Source organism: Ctenocephalides felis, unplaced genomic scaffold (assembly GCF_003426905.1).
Source record: "Ctenocephalides felis isolate EL2017-DRISC unplaced genomic scaffold, ASM342690v1 CF-g0.4_SCAFFOLD_00845, whole genome shotgun sequence".
Taxonomy (NCBI): Eukaryota; Metazoa; Arthropoda; class Insecta; order Siphonaptera; family Pulicidae; genus Ctenocephalides; species Ctenocephalides felis.
This window is the reverse complement of record NW_020536999.1, coordinates 85,197,439-85,214,407: the sequence shown is the minus strand read 5'-3', so window position 1 is coordinate 85,214,407 and position 16,969 is coordinate 85,197,439. Positions and strand designations below refer to the sequence as shown.

Below are 16,969 nucleotides of genomic sequence, written 5' to 3'. Positions count from 1 at the left end.
AGATTACACCAGAGCCAACTGGCCAATTTTCAGAGACATCATCACAGACAACACACGACACACTATGCCAATCGATACCAACACTGACATTGAGGAGGCTGTAACACACCTTACACTGACAATCACAGACGCCGTACAACAGACTATACCGACACTAGACTCAAGAACAACACCAGCCAACGACTTGCCAGAACACATTTTATTGAAAATACAACTTAAAAATCATATAAAGAAACTGTGGCAACGTACCGGTGACAGACTACTCAAGGAACATGTGAACAGACTGACAAAAATTATTACCAATGAAATACGTGATCACCGAAACAACACTTGGACCAAAAGACTCGAGAACATAAATACTGACCCACACAAAATTTGGCAGACAGCAAAAAGACTGACGCAAAAACCAACATCCATACCTCCACTCAAATTAACTGACAACAATTACGCAACGACACCAGCAGACAAGGCGGAAATATTGGCAAAAAACTTTGAAAACATACATAAACAAAATGCCAATATGTCAAACGCAGACCTGAAACAAGACGTACACGAGACAATTCAAAACTTCACTGACCTCCACAGGGACAAAGACTTACGAATAGACCCTGCCACAGTTTCTGAAATAAAGACAATAGTTAAAAAATTACCGAACAGAAAAGCACCGGGACCGGACGGACTACAAAACATAATACTTAAACAACTGCCGACAAACGCCTACATTTTACTTACCCGGATAATAAATAGAATAATGACAAAAGGCTGCTTTCCCGCTTCTTGGAAAACCTCCACCATATTTCCAATAGTGAAGCCAAGGAAACAGCCAGACATACCACAGAACTACAGACCGATCAGCCTCCTCAACACAATGAGTAAGGTAGCCGAAAAGGTACTACTCAAAAGACTTAACAAACACATAAGACACAACAAAATCATACCTGACACACAATACGGCTTCAAAGAACGACACTCCACACTACACCCACTGACAAAACTCATAGAAAATACTGTTCTCAATTTTAACAGACGAAACCATACCGGATTGGTGTTGCTTGATTTCGAGAAGGCGTTTGACACCATCTGGATGGACGGACTTATACATAAACTCATACAACTGAATTTTCCACCATACATTACAAGAACATTACACTCATACCTCTCAGACCGTAACTTTACCGTACAAGTAGACAACGGACTTTCGACGGTTAAACAAGTGACGGCGGGAGTACCGCAGGGCTCGATCCTGGGACCGTCACTGTTTAACGTCTACATTCACGACATACCCACTGACGCCGACACCACCTTACTGACGTTTGCTGACGACACTGCCATATACAAATCATCACGATCACCGACGCTACTGACTACAAAGATACAGACACACATAGACAAGCTGACGAAATATACTGACAAATGGCAGATCAAGATAAATCCGCAAAAGACGGAGGCAATTTTATTTACTAAGAGCCGAAATGCCATGACTAGACTGACTGACTTAGACAAAATTAAAGTATTAAACTGTGAAGTTGAGTGGTCCAAAGATGTCAAATATCTTGGTGTGACCCTGGACCATAGACTCAGCTTCACAAAACATATTAATACGAAAATTGGACAGGCTTACGGGATGTTAAATCTACTGAGACCTCTCTTGAACCACAACGGCCCGCTAAGCGTGAAGAACAAGCGAACACTTTACTTGACACTGATAAGACCGATACTGACATACGGCGCTCCGGCATGGAACGCGACGACTAAGACTAACTTACGGAAACTACAGACATTACAAAATAAGACACTACGACTTGTACTCAACAAAATAAGGGACCCACTGACTAGACATTACTACTCTTCAAAATACATACACAAACAGACTGACGTACCGACAATACTCGACTACATAAAAAAGCTCACTGAGAATTTTTATCTAAAATGTGGGGATCATCCTAATATGAACATCGCGGGCCTCGGCCAATACACAAGAGATGATATTTGGTATGGCAATCACGCCATGCCAAAATATATACTGATCGACCCATAGCGGCAATTGAAACTTGGCTCGACGCAAATATTCTCCCTCAAAGTGAATAAATCTTTTTTTGTTTTTCTCCTTTTTGAGTTATTATGTGTTATTATAAATAGTGCTAAGTGATTTTTTTTGGGGAATAAATTTTCTTTCCTCTTTTTTGTCACAGAATTATGTCACAACTTGTATATCTGAAATACTTATTATTGTATTGATAGAACAAATATGAAGGATGAAATACCTACGGGTAAAAATCCAAAATGAGAAATGCTATGTACACATATATATCTACTGAAATATATTTATTTATTATTATTATTATTATTAACGGAGCGTCCGATTTAAATAATTCAAAAAACATTTTACTAATATTGACGAAATAAACAACTGGTGAAATTTTTGCAAAGGCAGGTGCAATCTAGAAATCCTAAAAACTGGAAATCCTAAAATCTAAAAATCCTAAAATCTAAAAATCCTCAAATCTAGAAATCCTAAAATCTAGAAATCCTAAGATCTAAAAAACCTAATAACCCTTTTGGCAAGAAGATAACATAAAGCCCTCTTCCCAGACAACACAAGACATCCTGGAAAACGTCCACAGGATATCCACGCGCGGACATTCATTGTCCCTGCGATAGCCTTACGGATATCCCGCTTATCCTGATCTTATCCGAAACATGTTAATATGTCGCACCTATGGGACGTTCTGTAGGATATCCCGCGCGGGATATTCCGGACATAAACCGGACATGAATAGGATATAATTATGGAATTGTTTTTTACTTTTTAGATGAAAAATAAATTTGGATTAAAAATAAAATAAAAGAACACAATTTCACAAAGTAAACTTTTATTACAAAATAACAAAATCCTGAGATAATTTTATAACAAAATTTAATATATACAACTTTAATTCAAAATAACTTATTTTACAATATTAAAAATATAATTAATTCGGCATTCAATCCTAGTTCATGGTTGATTTTCTCTCCTGAAATAGAAAACAAATGAATAAATGCATATATATGTATATGTATAAATATATATATATATATATATATATATATATATATATATATCTATGAGTAAGTTCTTTAAGAGCGATACATCAATCAAAATAGACAGAGATTTATAAATAATCTCTAATTCCAAATATATCGACACAATTTGATGTCATTACGAGTGAATATTAAACTTGTTTTTTTACATCTAAAAATGTGTACACAGCACAAATTTTGCACTAACATTGATACAACTAACCAGTCAATAATCATGATTTTTTTGTAAATAGGAGAAACATATAGTACACATCTCACAGAAATACCTTGTATAATATTTATTGGCACGTCGCAGCCAGCTTTTTGCAGCCTCTAAAACAGCAAACTATGTCTCATGCGGCAAATTTTTCAAAGCAATTCCTGGAATTAATTATATATTAGTTTTATTCATAATTTACAACACATCATAAGTATAAGATATATAAATTACCTGTGATGACATCGCAAGGCACTAGATCACAAAATTTATTTTTGCCCTTTCCTCGTCCCTAGCAAAATTCTTTTGGCCAAACCATCATCAAAAATGGATTTTCATAGCTGGACTCTGATGGCTAAATACAGAATCTAAAGAGAAAGTTGTTTAGTATATGATAAAGTTAACAAATAAAAATAAATCTATATAAACTTTTGATTACCAATTGTGTTTTGATCCACAAGTTGAAGCTCCTCCAACAAACATAATAGAAAGCATTTCAAAAAATATTTAATTTAACTTTTGAGTATGGTTCGAGTCAAACCTCAAAACCAACTCTTTCAATGCTCTTTTTTGTCAATCCTCTTTCAAACACGGCTGCAGTATTTGTAACACACACGCACATATAATTATATAGAACACATAAAATTTCCACTATTATTACTCAATTTTAGAGTATTTTGATAAATAATATTAATTATTTATAACACACGCTCATATAAATATATAAAACAAATAAAATTTTCACTATTATTACTCAATTACTCAAAAACTATGACATATAGCGTCTATTGATAACGCTGAAACCTTAAAGGACGCTCCGTGCCTACAGCCTACAGCCGACGCGACGAAAGAGAAAGGAACAAACATATACGTTTAGAGGTCTCAAGCCGTGCGCGTATGAAAGCGACATGCTCGTGAATCGTGCGTTATACCTGCTCGAGTCCTTTGGGTTTGAGACGTCCCGTTGCATATTCATAGGATATTCATAGGATATCGCGATATTAGGAGATTGTGAGGACAAGTGGGACATTCCCTGGCATGTCTTGTGCTGTCTGGGTTAATGTTAACATTATTCAAGATCTGATATCAGAAATGATGACCAAAAAGATAACAAAGTTAACATAAAGCTCTCTTATGAGCCATCTAGTGTCATCTTTAAGAGATCATCGAAAAGATATCAGAAAGATAACATTTTTCAGAGATCATAATGTTAACATTTTTCAGAGATCGTAATATTAACATTTTTATGTTACAAATAAGAGGCTATTGTATAATTGATAATAAGGAAAAAATTGTTTAAATAATTTTTATTTGATAACACAATAAAAATAATATTACATTTCCATATAAGTAATCTTATCAATATTTTTACTATTTTTGATTATTATAATTAGTGTTATTTAAGGCGATCGCCAGCATGTTGGAACCATGACTTGAAAACTTTTTCAATTCTTTCCTTATCAGAGTCACTCCATTTTTGTAAAACTGCATCTGAAAAATAGAATTATGAATAAAGTTACAGTTTTAAGATTGAAGTAATTCGTATTCTATTCAATATAATGAGACAAACTGAGTTAGAAAATAACAAAAGTTTAGGCAAGCTTTACCTGTGATCAATTTTATAAATATTAAGCCGTCGATCTTGATCGTATTTTTGATACCTGTCCAACTCATGTTATAAGCCATAACATCAGAAACAGTCAACACCAACGCGTTCCTTACATACTTTTCAAAACTTGCACCGCCAAGCTGCCTAACATTTTCTCGCTTTGAAATAATAACAGAAAAAAACAAAGCAATGAAGATATAGTATTTTGAAAACAATAAGTCTAAAACATAATTAAATAATAAGCAGAAATAAATTGATGAGTAATGAATAGAAATTTGATCATGCAATTAGGTTTATAGGTTCAAAGTTAAATTTGCAATAAAAAAACTTACATATTGAGTAGCTGCGAACACATTTTGAATTTTTGTCTCAAATACTGCCAACTGACTCCGAGTTTGGATTGGCAATCCAAAATCTATTTTTTCCTTGACAGTATTGTTGGTGATGTCATTTTTTTCTGAGAGCATCAAATAAATTGACGAAACCAAAGTTTTCAAACTTTTCACTTCGCTTAATAATTTCCCTGTCCATACATGAATATTGCAAAATTTATAATCACGATAATACAAATATGAATAAGAACATTTTAATTACTAAATTAATACTTACGACAACAGTCATGACCATGCGTATCCACCTCACTTGAAACAGAGAAAGACGTCTGGTCATCAGCTGGAAGTTCTGAGGTCGAATAAAGATAGGAGACGGTTGTTCCATACTTGATTGACGAGAGGGATCTATTTAAATAAATAAAAATTGGATTAAGTCAATTAAATAAAATTAATAAAAAAATCTTTTAAATGCAACTATACCAATGCTATCAGAGTTGTTATTTAAACGAGGAGACTGAGGACTATCCTTTCGACAAAAATCAGAATCTTGTACTAACTGTGACTTCTGACCATTCGTTTGAGTCATGTAGGTAGTAGGAGGCATTTCAATATTATCAATTTCGCTTTCTGAAAATAAAGTGTTCAATTAATATGGAACGAAATGATTGTTTATAAATAAATAACTTTATATGTTCCATACCTTCACTCTCAGAAGAACTTAATACAGATGCTGGCCTTTTCTTACATTTAGTTTCTATATAATAAATAAAATTAATATTAAAATTATTACAGAAAAGACTTTAGGTAAAGATAAAATAAATACCTACCATTTTGTACAGGGATAGAGTCATCTTCTGTATCACAAAAGCGTAAAGGTTTACGGCACATCCTCTTTCCTTTGTCTGCTATATCTAATTTTTTATTAGCTTTAATAGCAGCAAAACTTTCATCATCATTTGTAGACAGATTTAGGGCATCTAATTCAAAATCCTGTGCTTCATCATATAGCTCTGTTACAAAAAGCATATGATAAATAAATTATTATCTCGCTATTGATATAATGTAATATATTATAGTAAATTAGATAATTAAATGCCTATAGTGAATTACTGCTAACATTAGCATATTCATAATTGTAAGCTCAAGTACAGAAATACATGAGGAGATTAGAAAAAATTATTATAAGATCAACGATTATATCCTGAGTGTTCTCATTAGCGCGCTGATCTGCCACCTTCACACGTGCAGCATCCAATTTTTCGGCATACCAATGGGAATTATACCCACACTTAGGTCCTAGGTTATCCACAATCAATAATAATGATTATGTATATGTATGCAGCAATTTGTACAATAGTAGAACTAGTATTCACGGTTTTTAGGCATATTTTTTACACTAGTTGGTTATAGCTTTCATTTTTTTCTGATTATGGATTCAATCTTGAACTACACATCTTGAAAGTAAATTATCATTGCTGAGATCGTCGTAAATCGGTTTAAAAGCTTTTAAAACTAGACTAGAATTTCTAAAATCTAGAAATTCTAAAACCTAACAAACCTAAAAGCCTAAAAGACCTAAAAACCTAAAATCTAAAAACCTATTATCTAAAAAACCTAAGATCTAAAAAATCTGAAAACTAACTGTAAATATAAATATAATTACAAAAATATAAAAATTACCTTTTTTTTAATTATTTCCATCCGAAGAATCATAACAATAACAACTTTGGTGTGATATCATTTGCAAATGCGCAAAATGTTTGTGGAAAATTTGTTGGAATCTAAAATAAAACTCGATTGACTAATCTGCCACTAAAATAAATATATATGTTTATTTTCAAAACTCACCTCATAGCATATGGCAATTATTAAACTGAATATTTCTTCTTGCAAATGTTTAGATGTTTTAATACAATTTACACCATATAACTTCCTAACGTTTGATAAAAATTTAAGAAGCTCAATGGCAAGTTTGGAGCACTTGAAACCATTGGGGACAACAAATTTTAAGATCTTTACTAATGTTGATAGATCCAGGTTTAAATTAGTGTTGAGAAGTTTCATACAGAATTCACACAACTCTGAAATAAATAACATACATATGTATAATAAATATATAAATATATATTCATAATAATATTTGTGTTTACCCATCCATTGTGAGGGCATACAATCATCGTACAAATTTTTTATAGATATTGTTTTAACAAGAGCAATAAGATAAATGTCGCCGCCTTGTTTCAACACAGGCCTAATTGATAAAAAATAAAAATCGATTTTTCAAAAATTCCAAGTACCACTGACCCAGTATTGGCTTGACTTTGTTTTCTGGGATACTATATACATATATATAAATATTTTTACAATGACTTACCTGAGCCATCATTCACCAACATCAAAACCAAAATATCCTCCATCAACTTCAAGCTTTCATCACTTTTAAACATGAAAGCTTAAAGTTGTTGGATGATATTTTGGTTTATTTAACAACGTCGATTTCAAAAATCTGTCCATTAAAATTGGTTCGTTTAAAGTTTAAGTTGAAGTAAAGTTTAAGAATTGTCGGTGAATTCGTACTCGAATGTTTTTAAAGTTTAAACATTCAAGTACGAATTCACCGACAATTCTACAACAAGAACTGACTATTGATTCTTGTTATCCTAGACAAATAACATTTCTGCAAGTCATTTCAAATAATTTAAACCATTTTTCTGTATATTCAACAGTGGTGAAGATCACTAATTCAACGAATGCTTCCACACAATTGCTTAATAAATCAAAGTGATCTGATACTGAACATGAATCCTGTAAATAAATAAGTTTATTAAATAGTAATTTATAAATTTTATTTATAGTTATATTATCTGGTTTACCTTAACGTTAATAAGAAGTTCTACAAATGAATTTCCATTAGCATGGCTCAATTGTTCAGGATATTTATTTTCAAATGCACAATATGGCGCAAACCTAGAACAAAATAATACTTAAACACTTTTATTAAATGGCATTAAAATATTCCACGTACCTGTTGCAGACAAAAGTTGATAGAATTAAATAACTTAGACCACACATCATCCGGATTATTTAATTCTAAGTTTTTTGTTAAAATATGAGACAGAGCTTCATAACCTTTTCGGCCATCTGCAACTTTATCCGATTCTATTTGTGTACTTATACTTAAAATTAATCTGTCACTCGACGACATGATTATTAATATAAAATCCAAAAAAAACTAAATGTAAAAAATTACAATAAGTTATAATTAATTAATGAAGGAATGTTTTTAGAAGTACTTACAAAAACTGTCGGTTAGGATAACGAATTAAACAAATCGCTCAGACTGAGCGGCTCAGTTGAAGTTTTCGTGTTGCCAGAGACAAAGAATAAAATTGACAGATAATTGAGATTGCCAGAAAAGAGGGGAGAATATATGGCGGTAATTTCAAATATTGTTAAGAAGATAACTACAAATACTAAGTGCACTTTTTGATATTTATTATTGTAATTTAGTTAATTAAAACTAGTGGGGCGCATGGCATCGTACCTTAAGGCAAATTGCTGAAACTTCCCATATCAAAAAAAATTTTTTTAAAAACGAATAACATTTTTGAAAAAAAAAAAAAATTACTTCGAAAAAAATAGTTTTTTGAAAAACTATAAATTGGACAAAAAATTACTTTTTTTTTATTTTGACATATTTTGGAAGATCTAAAATATAAAGCGCGTAAGCGTCGCGTCGCTGTCTAACGGATAAACATTGGTACAGAATCCATAGGAATGTAAACAAAATTTATACTTATTGTTAAAATCTCTATAAAATATCTGATAATTTGATGTGCTGATGTCTAATAATCATTTTTGACTGCTAAATGACATTTTTTTTACTTTTTTTGTTAGATCTCCGAAACCGCTAGACTTGCCCTCATGAAAATTTGATCAATTCTTCATCTTGTCAATACAAGTAAAATGTTTTTTGAATTATTAAAATTGGACGCTCCGTTCTCTTAAAAACTGAGTTACCGTTTTTGTCACTTTTTGCCCCATATCTTCGGTACGGCCAGACCTGCCTTCGCCAAAAACTAATCAGCACGTCTCCTTATCTATACGAATCGAATGTTTTTTAAATTATTCAAATCGCTTGATCAGTGTTTCCGAAATTGTCGACAAAAATTTGTATCCAAACACATTTTGCTATAATTTATTAAAAATATTATCTTCATTATATATTGTTAGAAAGTCAATAAACTTATCTATAAATCTGCATATAACATTTTATAACTTTTAGACCAAGTTTATATAAAAATAATTTATTAAACTTTGCAATTAATATCGTCGTCAGACGCGCACATCGTTTTAGCTTCAACGCTTTGGTTTATAATTAAATTTGTTTTGTTATGAAAATATTATCATTATTATATATTGTTAGAAAGCCAATAAAATTATCTATAATTCTGTATGTAACAACTTTTAACTGTTAGAGCAAAATTATATAAAAACAATTAATTTACAATTTATAACTTTACAATTAATATCTTCATCAGGCGCCCACATTGATGTAGCCTCAACCCTTTGGTTTATGATTACATTAATTTTGTTATAATATAATTAAAAATATTATTATTATTATATATTGTTAGAAAGTTAATTAAATCAGCTATAATTACGTATGTAACAGTTTAAATGTCTTGAAACAAAGTTGTTTAGAAAAACATGATTAAAGTTAATAAATAATAAATGAGTATTTTAGATTTTTATATTTATTTTTATAAAAGTATATAAATACAATTGGTAAATATTACTAGGATGCTCCAGCCAAATAAAACAGTTCATATTGCTGAAACTAACAAATGAACAATACATCAATTTTGTACTTTACATAAATCTCATTCAATTTTTATAATCAATAAAGATTAAAAATATTTCATTGCCTCACATTAATATAATGCAGTATCTTTAAGATCGTCTTTTATTTTCTCTCAAAACCTCCTCCTCGTCCGAAGTCGAGGAATCATCGACAATTTGCCTTCTGGGGGGTTGTGACCTGCTACTACGTCTGGTAGCAATGCTGTCCTCGAATGTAACTGACATGTTTTGAGATCCTTGTCTGTTCTTCTTTCGTGGCTTACCAACTGGTTTCTTTGTAAGTTTTCTCCTCGCCTCTTCCATATTCTCTTTGTCTTGATTTACATCTAGCAGAGCCTCGATTTTGTTATCCAATTCCGTGCATAAAGTCTAAAGGAAAAAAAAAATTGTATGTCAGGGTATCAATGTATTTATAAATTGATGTATATATATATATATTTTACCTTCATTTCGGGCTTAACCGACTGCTTGTTGCCAAGTGCGACTATATTTTTGAACACTGTATAAACTTCAGGAATATTTAGATGCGTCCGGAAGATTTCAAAGTTGTCGATGAGAACCTGAATCGATTTCAGGGTGTAGTTCAAAATGGATAAACAGAAAGCGAGATTGCATATTTGTGCTGTGTCTGTAGCAATTTGTAAACGAAGACATAGTTTTTGTACCAATCCGTCCATGTGTCTATCTTTACTGATATAACTGAGAATAGACCTAGAAAAAACAAATAAATAAACATATATATATATATATATATATATATATACATATATGTCTATTAAAATTTCTATTTACTTCATTATTTTCTGGAACTTGGCTTCCACCAAATTCATTGCAGGATCAGTCATTTTCGAAATGATATCAGGAAGAGCATTGTACAGATTTTGGTCCTTGGTGGACATTTCTTTAAAGAAATGTTCGGCCAAGGTTTTCAAAGCATCATCTTCGTCGACCAAAAACAAAGCAATGTCTGATATGTAACTTTTTGGTCTCATGATATTTGTTAAAATCAACTGGCAGATGAATTTTAGGCCAATCTTCTTCACCTCGGAATTATCATCCTTCAATCTGAAATTGAGATATAATTGGGTGTAAGTGACGCCCAATATGTAGCAGTCTTTTACCTTTACCTTTCAAAAACATAAAGCTCCCACGGCTCAACGACGGTCGGAAACCTGAACAGCAAATCAGCGAATCCAACAATGATATTCGTCTTGACAACAGGAAATTTGGAATGTCTCAAAACAGTCATCAGCAACTGGATGTTCTGCCGACATGCCTCTGAAGAGATGCACATAAAACTCATCAAAGCGCCAGAGGCATCGACTTCCAAATCGTCATCATCGAACTTGTTCCTATGCTCCAGAATATCTTTGACGAAAGGTAAAACGTAACTGAACGCTGCAGGCTCTTGCAGGAGTTCCTTTTCCATGATGTCGTTGACGAAGTTTGCTTCCAAATCGTCGGAATTGATGCACTCTTGGTATTCGTTGTCTTCGTTGTCGTCGTCCATGTGCGATTTCTGTAGAAAATGATTTTTTCGATGGGAAACATGATAGGATACAGCTATTATTATTACATTAATATTACAAAAATATCACTTACATAACTCTGATTATTTCTAATGCTCCTAGAAGCGGATTGCAACTTCGATGCCCTAGGATTCGAATTGACGCTCGGTGTCTCCGAGGAAGTACTTTGCCTGGTGTTCTGCTGTATTTCTTTCCTTCTACCCAACTCACTGTAGACGTTGAGATCGAGGAATGCAATGTGATTATTTGCAACTTGTCCGACTGTGTGCAAAATTCTGCTGACTCTCCAGGATTTCATTTTATCGTCCAGAGTCAAAGTTCCTTTATTTTCGGCATGCAGCATCGCGGAAACTAATTTCTCCATTAGCAAATGGGGCTGATCGGCACCCTGGGGTAAAGGAAATACGGGTAAGTGACATTTGTAATAATCTATCTAACACCTTAATCGCCAAATCAGTCCTATGTGTCTGACGCTAGAGAGTTCTATTCAATTCAATTCAAAGACTATATATTTCAGTATATAAAAGATAAAAGTATGTACATTGCATTTTATAACATGGGTTTTTTACCCGTAGGTATTGTATCCTTCATTGGATTTGGTTTTGCAAACAATAATTAATTCACAATATGTAAATAAATTCATATTTGTGTGACAAAAAAGAGGAAAGAAAATTTATCCCAAAAAAAAAAATCACATAGCACTATTTATAATAACACATAATAATACAAAAAGAAGAAAAACATCATAAAAATTTATTCACTCTAAGGGAGAAAATTTGTGTCGAGCCAATTTTCATTTACCGCTTTGGGTTGATCAGTATATATTTTGGCATGGCGTGATTGCCATACCAAATATCGTCTCTTGTGTATTGGCCGAGGCCCGCGATGTTAATATTAGGATGATCCCCACATTTTAGATAAAAATTTTCAGTGAGCTTTTTTATAAAGTCAGTCTGTTTGTGTATGTATTTTGAAGATTAGTAATGTCTAGTCAGTGGGTCCCTTATTTTGTTGAGTACGATTAGTGTGGTGTAGTGTCTTATTTGTAATGTCTGTAGTTTTCGTAAGTTAGTCTTAGTCGTCGCGATCCATGCCGGAGCGGCGTATGTCAGTATCGGTCTTATTAGTGTCAAGTAAAGTGTTCGCTTGTTCTTCACGCTTAGCGGGCTGTTGTGGTTCAAGAGAGGTCTCAGTAGATTTAACATCCCGTAAGCCTGTCCAATTTTTGTATTAACATGTTTTGTGAAGCTGAGTCTATAGTCCAGGGTCACACCAAGATATTTGACATCCTTGGACCACTCAACTTCACAGTCCAATACTTTAATTTTGTTAGAGAGTTCTATAGTTGTATATGATACATATATGTATGACATAAGCATTTAAGCAATTTAGTAGAAGGTGAAAATAAATTTTAATATAGGGCCATGCCAGTCTTATATGTGTGATATACAAATTTTCTCCAGGAATTTTGGCAAAAGAAATTTCTTTATTACATTAAGTTTTTTTGATACATTTTTAACTAAATTATCTAATAAAGTTGCCATGATTAACCGTGATTAACGTGTTCAGTAATATGAATAGAAATTTAGCAACTTTTAAAATTGTGGCGTTGAAATTTTGAAAATTTGACACGGCCCATTATGTCCAATTTTAAATAAACCACTTTTCACGGGCCTATAATATTTTACAGCAATTGTTGAAAACAAACTTAACTAGTTGAAGGTGCATTTAGCCTGAAGGCAAGTTGCATGAACTTCCCGGAATGTGTAAATAATATACTTAATCAATCCAATTTTATAATAAGCAACTTGATCTGCCTTTGACAATATTTTTTTATTTTATAATTATTAAGAAATTTATATTTATCAATATCATTGATTATAAAAAAAAAAAAATTATTCTTTTTTATTATTTTTAATATAATAATCTGAATACATAAGTGGTTCTCATTGTGACAAAATTGTATCGACGCATACGCCACGAACAATATCAAAAATCAAAAAATAGTAGTTAATTATTATAACTTGATTGAAGTAAAGAATTTCTTGGTCATTTCACGACCTTGGAGACAAAGTATATTTTCTAGGCAGAGGCTTCATTATTTTTCCAAATTGTAGAAAACGATAATAATTATTATAACTTGATTAAAGTAAAGAATTTCTTGGTCATTTCACGACCTATGGAGACTAAGTATATTTTCGATGCACTAATTAACATCTTTACCGAAAATTAATCAGTACGATTTCTAAGCATGATTTTTAGAATGGTTGTTAAATTTTCAAAATGGATTCAGTGTTGTGAGCTGAGCCGTGGACAAACATTTTTATCTTTTTCCTGAATTTTAAATTTTTCTAATCAGTTTAGTACTTTATGGGAAAACGTCGATGAAGGTCTAATTTTCACGGAAAACCGTTACTAGTATTTTTCAAACCTTGATAAATTTTTAAAATTAAACTACTTGTAGTAAGACCATGATATATATCGCCAAAAAAAAAATCCATAAAAATCGGCCTAAATTTTTGTTTCAACTGTTAATTACAAAAAAACGGCTCGGTACATTTTCACCTGAAACTAATCAGTACCATTCCCAACTAGTATCTTTCGAACAGTTTTTGATTTTTTAAAATCGGTTCGGTAGTATGAGCTTAAATGTGGACGGAAAGTTTAACACTTTTTTCAACAGTTAATTACAAGAAAACGGCTCGGTAGATTTTCACCTAAAATTAATCAGTACCATTCCCAACTAATATCTTTCGAACAGTTTTTGATTTTTTAAAATCGGTTCGGTAGGATGAGCTTAAATGTGGACGAAAAGGTTAACACTTTTTTCAACAGTTAATTATAAGAAAACGGCTCGGTAGATTTTCACCTAAAATTAATCAGTACCATTCCCAACTAATATCTTTCGAACAGTTTTTGATTTTTTAAATAAGATCTTAAATCGGTTCGGTAAGATGAGCTTAAATGTGGACAAAAAGATTAACACTTTTTTTCAAATTACAAAGAAACGTCTTGGCAGATCGTTGCACAAAACTGACAAACGATATTCCTCACCGAAATACATCAAATGGATTTTAAATTTCTAAAATCGGTTCAGGCGTTTTTGAGAAAACGTCGATCAAAAGTCTAATTTTGACAAATGCCAAGAAGACCATACTGATTTTTGCAAACTTTGACGAATTTTTAAAGCTGAACCAGTTGTCGTAGGGCCGTAATATTTTAGTATGATCTAGAAGACTATGGTATCTATCGTCAAAAAAATAATCATAAAAATCGTCGATTTTTTTTTTTTTAAACTTTATTACAAGAAAACGGCCCGGCCGATCTCTACCAAAAACTAATCAGCACGATTCCCAACCAATATCTTTCGAACGGTTTTGAATTTTCAAAATCGATTCAAAATTGCGGGCTAAAACGTAGACGAAAAATTTTCACTTTTCTGCCATTTATAAAGAAACGGCTTGGCCGATCGTCGCACAAAACTGACAAACAATAGTTCTCGTCGAGATACATCGAATGGTTTTAAATTTTGAAATCGACCCAGCCGTTTTCGAGAAAACGTCGATTTACGGCAAAAAATCTGTTCACATACACACACACATCCTTTTTCCAAATTTGGTCTCATTCGATTCAGAATGGCTTGAAACGTCGAGAAAACAAAATTAGCGAATCGGATTTTTTTGATGAAAACATAAACTTCTCCTTCGGGAAGTTAACAATCCATTACGAAAGAATACGACAAATCGACGATTAAATAAAATCTTCTGTAATTCAAAACCTTGTTAGACAACTTATCCATTTCAGTATGCGTTACTGTTTTAGACAATTAGAAGGTAATATATTCAAATTATATTGGTCTAGTATAAATGGTGTGTCTTGTAGAGCTCCTTAAATAAGTCTCATAAAGAACATATTGAAACAAAGTGCGAGTGTAAAAAAATCTCTTGAACTCGGAATTTTGTTAAAATACCTATTGATTATATTATTTGGTCTTGTAATAGACACTTTGGAGTATAACATATCTGAATTTCAAGGTTGTAGAGTCCAGTAGAGCTCATTGAAAATATTAATCTTCTGAGAAGCATTTCACCCACACTTTGCATCTATTTATAAAATCGCTTTTATAACAAAATATTGTTAAAAAAATTATCAATTTTAAAATTTTATCTTATAATAGACACTTTGAAGTATAACATATCAGTATTATTAGATTGTGGTACAAGCGGTACGTCCAGTAGAGCTCTTTGAAAACATTAATCTTCTGAGAAGTATTTCACCCATAGATCACCTTCGCATATAACATATTGATAAAATATTGTTTATTAAAAAAATATTGTTAGAAAGCCTATCAATTTTATAATTTGTTATCACAATGAATACTTTGAGCTATGACGTGTCCAAATTACAAAGTTTTATTACAAACGGTGCTCTTCAAAATACCATTCAATCTTTACTGAAGAAAATCATAATCGGTTCAAGATTTGTGGCGCAAACATTGACAAAAAATTTACTTTCCTTTTTTAATTGTAAAGAAAGGGTTTGAATGATAATCTCATAAAACGAAACAATGCTAGTCCTTAAAATCGGTTCAGCCATTTTAAAATAAACATTGATAAATTATCAAATTTTGGCTCACACACACCAAATTAGGCGTCGACAAAACATAAAATTAGCAAGTCGGATTTTCTGGCAAAAATAGTTTAAAAAAATCTCTTACCGCATATACGACAGCCACGGCCCCATTGGCAAGTTGTCTAAACGAGCCAGTAGTCGAATCATTGAAATGATGAATCACTAAATCATGAATCTTGACAAAGATTTCCTCAGAGTTGTATTTTCTCGTTACAGATTTATCAGCCGATCTCGATAGAGAAGCTGTGCTGGTCCACATATTTCTTAGCATCTGAAGAGTGTGTATCGCATACTGTATATCGGTTTTGCTGAAATCGTCCAGGAGCGTAGACGTAACCACAGACAAATTGGTCCAGACAACGTTCGGCTTATTACTAGAAAAGGATAGAACAAAATATACACAATTTATTATTATTAGAGTTACGAGTCACGCTATATAACCAAAATCAAATATGTACTTACACTGCTATAAGTGACAATACGACGAGACAGGCATAGATATCATTGTCGGAAGTGCCTTCAATTTTCTAGTGATCATTTCCCAACAAAGTTGGATAAGACTCGGACTTATCATATCATCCTTGATCCAATACTTGAATAAGAGACACATTGGATCTCTGTGGCTTTTCTTCATTTTACAGACGACGAAGCAGAGCTTTTTCAGTATATTGGCTGCATCCAGCCTAGATAGAGAATATTTATAAATAATAATAATAATAATATTAAG

At 32.2% G+C, this 16,969-nt stretch overlaps 1 protein-coding gene and 1 long non-coding RNA gene across 2 annotated transcripts; both read right to left on the bottom strand.

The window, feature by feature from the left end:
• Positions 1–7,208: 7,208 nt before the first annotated feature.
• On the bottom strand, positions 7,209–7,998 carry LOC113364004. The gene is made up of 3 exons (XR_003366006.1): positions 7,593–7,998; positions 7,369–7,469; positions 7,209–7,299 (listed from the first exon to the last, which is right to left on the bottom strand). It is a non-coding gene; the product is annotated as an uncharacterized LOC113364004 (long non-coding RNA).
• Positions 7,999–10,101: 2,103 nt separating this feature from the next.
• LOC113391213 (condensin complex subunit 1-like) lies at positions 10,102–16,765 on the bottom strand. The gene is made up of 7 exons (XM_026627165.1): positions 16,705–16,765; positions 16,328–16,616; positions 11,684–11,998; positions 11,209–11,600; positions 10,874–11,146; positions 10,525–10,792; positions 10,102–10,450 (listed from the first exon to the last, which is right to left on the bottom strand). The coding sequence occupies exons 2-7, from the start codon at positions 16,511–16,513 to the stop codon at positions 10,172–10,174; spliced, it is 1,713 nt and encodes a 570-aa protein (XP_026482950.1). The 5' UTR covers positions 16,514–16,616; positions 16,705–16,765; the 3' UTR covers positions 10,102–10,171.
• Positions 16,766–16,969: the final 204 nt, after the last annotated feature.

Bases quoted from the DNA above. Each gene is read 5' to 3' on its own strand.
- LOC113391213 (XM_026627165.1), bottom strand. From the start codon at position 16,513: ATGCTAAGAAATATGTGGACCAGCACAGCTTCTCTATCGAGATCGGCT. The intron at 11,601-11,683 runs GTAAGTGATATT...CATTTTCTACAG, and splicing joins TTAGAAATAATCAGAGTTAT to AAATCGCACATGGACGACGA. The intron at 10,793-10,873 runs GTAAATAGAAAT...TGTTTTTTCTAG, and splicing joins AAGTTCCAGAAAATAATGAA to GTCTATTCTCAGTTATATCA.